This window comes from Syngnathus typhle, linkage group LG17 (genome assembly GCF_033458585.1).
Source record: "Syngnathus typhle isolate RoL2023-S1 ecotype Sweden linkage group LG17, RoL_Styp_1.0, whole genome shotgun sequence".
NCBI lineage: Eukaryota > Metazoa > Chordata > Actinopteri > Syngnathiformes > Syngnathidae > Syngnathus > Syngnathus typhle.
Window position 1 is genome coordinate 7,931,590 of NC_083754.1, and position 3,527 is coordinate 7,935,116.

Below are 3,527 nucleotides of genomic sequence, written 5' to 3' on the forward strand. Positions count from 1 at the left end.
CCAAGCCGGCGAACAGCAGAGGCAAACATTTGCCCACCAATCTTCTCACGTCCATGACCATCCCCAAGGACGAGCAAACATCCGCGCAAAACCTAATACCGGGCGACGACAAGCCAAGGAAAAGAACAAACGGAGGAAGGAGAGGATGCTCACCTGCGCACGGGAGACCCCGCCCACACGGGCAACAGCTGCAAGGTGTGTCCCGGATGTCAACGTGTCGACCGGGGGGGTGGGAGGTTGCGCACTTGCATTCAAACACCGCAGTGGACACACACTTGTCCAAATAGGCTGAATTGATGCAAATCGCGCAGTCTTCTAAAACAGATTTACCAGTCAAATTGACCTTTGATCTCATGTGTGGCATGATTCAACATGTGAAATAAATGTGAAACCATGAACTGTTGTTTGTTGTGACAGCATTTAAAGCGCAGTGTGGTGTTATTTAGCGTTGAAGGGCTTTGGCGTCCGGCGCTCATTGGGCCTCACGAGAGATTTGGAGAGGAAATGTCAAGTAGCGTTTAATAATTCATTCAGTCAGTCGATCGTATCGCATTAGTCCCACCCTCAAGTGCACTTTGCCATCGAAAACATTCCCGAGTACCTTGGTGGCAGCTTTCTGCACCGTGCCAATAAAGTCAAACCTCAACGCGAGCTCACAAAAGTGAGGACCTCCCTCCCATTTGTGTAAATATTTGATCAAGGCTTTCCACTTAAGAAATGACGCTCTGCTACAATGTCAAATAGTCGGGATATGACTGTACCCGCAAAAAATCAAACGCATTTGTCTAGCAACAAAAGTGAGCACACCCCGAAAGTGAAACTCTCCAAATGGGTCCAACTTGACTCGACCGTTTAACGTACTATATAAAAATCTGCATAGAAATCCCGGTGGAGTTCACACGTTGAAGGTGGGCTGGCGGTGAAAGACGAGCGGTTTCTTCAAAGCTCGCCTCCGGTTCTCCTTGGTGATGGGGATGAGGACCACGCCCACCACCAAGACCATCAGGCCGATGGAGACCAGGGCGGGGCCCAGGATGTTGCTGACCTTGCGGCTGTGGCCGGCAAAGTAGAGGCCGCTGATGATGACGCCGCACGCAAGGAACCCGCCGCCCGTCGACATGAAGTGGATGGGGAACCAGAAGACCTGGCACCGGCCCGGCGGCGTTTCGGCCGTCCACAGCGACCCGCTCCGCGACAGGCTGAACACCGTACTCTCCGTGCGACTGGGCGGTGTCAGCTGGTCGCGCGACTGGGACAGCGTGCTCTCGCCCATGGCGATATTCTCGGGGCTTCCCGCCATCACGTCCTGCACGTATGAAAAAAATAGAAAATCAGCTTCTGAATTCCGGGAAACTAAAGAGAACAGCTTGGAGATTCTCAGAGTCAGGTGAACTCTCTCTAGTGGTAGGTGAATGTATTACTGAATGAATCACAGTTCGCCATATAAGACAGCCTATCTTCAGCATTTTGAAGTATCTTTCAAGAAATTGCAACAAAATAAGCGGCAAAACCACCCCAAAAAGAGATTTCAAATTTGTCCATTCCTCAATAAACAGTTTTTTTTTCACCAAAAACACCCGTTTCTGACCAGTATCTCACAGTTTGAATTAGAAAACATATAGCAGTCTAGTACTCAGATGTTTTTTCTTCAATACTTCATACTTATTGATTTTTTTGGAAGGAGGGGCAACCTCTGGTTTATGCGGATTGTTGGTTGATTCCCGCTTATTCAAGATTTTCCCAGATGTTCAAAAAAAAGTACAATTGAAATGAAATGAAATCCCAAATGATTTCGTGTAACTGCACGAGAGGGAGCCCACACACAACCAGACCACACACTTGCCCATATGCGCCATGCAGGAAAATGGAGGCTCTCACAAATGATGTTTAAGTTCATTATAAAGCAGCCAAACTTTTCCATGACATTGACGCTGAACTGAAGAAGCTCAAACATACTCTCATGACATCCTCCTCTTCCTCGTCATCCTCACTTAGCATTCCCAGATAAGCGTTGCATGTGGAAAAATATCGTCTTACCTTTGGATAAAAGTCGGCGTCAAGCGTCTCAGCGAGTCTTCATCAGAAAATCTTAATGATGTTTGCGAGAGGCGGAAGGCAATGGAAAGTGGTGAAAGGCTTCCCGTTAAGCCAGCATCCCGCCCTCCTCCTGCCTCTTTCTCCTCCTCTTCCTCCCTTCTGGCACTTGGATCCCTGAAGGAGGTCCATGGACCTTCCAGCTAAGGCGTCAACTGTGGCAGCATAATATCGACAAGGATGTTATTTGGATTATTATCGATCCTCAGACAGCCTTCAGCAATTGTCAATATAAATGTGTGTGTGTGTGTGTGTGTGTGTGGGGCCATCATCCCATCTATGTTGCTGACACACTTTACAGTCACACACTGACACACACACAGTACAAAGCAACTCAACTTTTATATTATGCACAGACTATATATACATTATTTATCGTATTTTTGTTTTAACAACAACAAATATATATGCACCATTAATATTTTTCAAACTTCACGTTTTTAATAGTTTGTATTTCATTACTGTATTTTTATCTATCTTTATTGTTTTTTCTATGTAGTAAGAAGATCTGAAGTAACACACGCGCATAGACACACACCCATACACACAACTGAAACAAGAGCTTATTTCTAAATTCATTTGCTGGTAAAATGCCAATCTTGTGTGATATCACACAGCGTCCAGCAGAGGGCAGCACTGCCATTCAAATATATTACAGTACGGCCCATTACGGATTTGAAAATTATAATAAAATCGTTTCTAACAGCACAAATTACCGTAAGAATGTTTTAAGGGGACGTTTAAAAAATATACCTTTTGAGAATGTTTGTAGTGTGTCTGAAGTGTCAGTCTGCACTTCAGTCTCACAATGACTTTACAAATTGGTTTAACTTCCTAATCTCTCACAGATCTTCTCAACCCATGACACAATCAGAAAAGCAGGAACAAGTTCCAAGGAACCTCTTTGGCCAAAGCATCGAAGCCAATAGGTAAGCAAAGCTGCAGCGTTAGCACAGATTAGCATTATCTTATTATAACAATGTTCTTGCTGATTGGGAAGTTTATTTAGTTTCCATGGCAACCACGCTGCAACGCCTCAGGCTAACATGTTAGCACGTCACCGCTATCGCATTCAGAGAACGTCCTGTTTGGCTCCTTCATTAACTTTACATGCTAATTCCTCAGCTAGCGATCAATGCTATTGATCACCTGAAACGCAACGTGGCAACCAAGGTGACTGCCGACTTTGCCTCGCGGCTAAAATTTGACCAGTCGGGTCTGGCTCGATGGGGTGCAGCTGCATTACTAGTTACACAAAACTGTAAAGTAGTTGACGACTGGTGACCTTGCAAAAACCGACTTGATCAAACACAGATATAAACTAGTGCGGGTTTACTTCACTAGTTGTTCTATTAATTCACCGAACTAGTGAGGATAAATAAATAGAAAATAAAGCCATATTCAACAAAACTTTCCAATTTTATTGCATCTAA

The 3,527-nt window shown here is 44.9% G+C and overlaps 1 protein-coding gene across 1 annotated transcript; it reads right to left on the minus strand.

Annotated features, from left to right (window-relative positions):
- Positions 1 to 376: 376 nt before the first annotated feature.
- On the minus strand, positions 377 to 2,179 carry LOC133170241 (phosphoinositide-interacting protein-like). Its single transcript, XM_061302993.1, has 2 exons — positions 2,038 to 2,179; positions 377 to 1,306 (listed from the first exon to the last, which is right to left on the minus strand). The coding sequence occupies exon 2, from the start codon at positions 1,298 to 1,300 to the stop codon at positions 896 to 898; it is 405 nt and encodes a 134-aa protein (XP_061158977.1). The 5' UTR covers positions 1,301 to 1,306; positions 2,038 to 2,179; the 3' UTR covers positions 377 to 895.
- Positions 2,180 to 3,527: the final 1,348 nt, after the last annotated feature.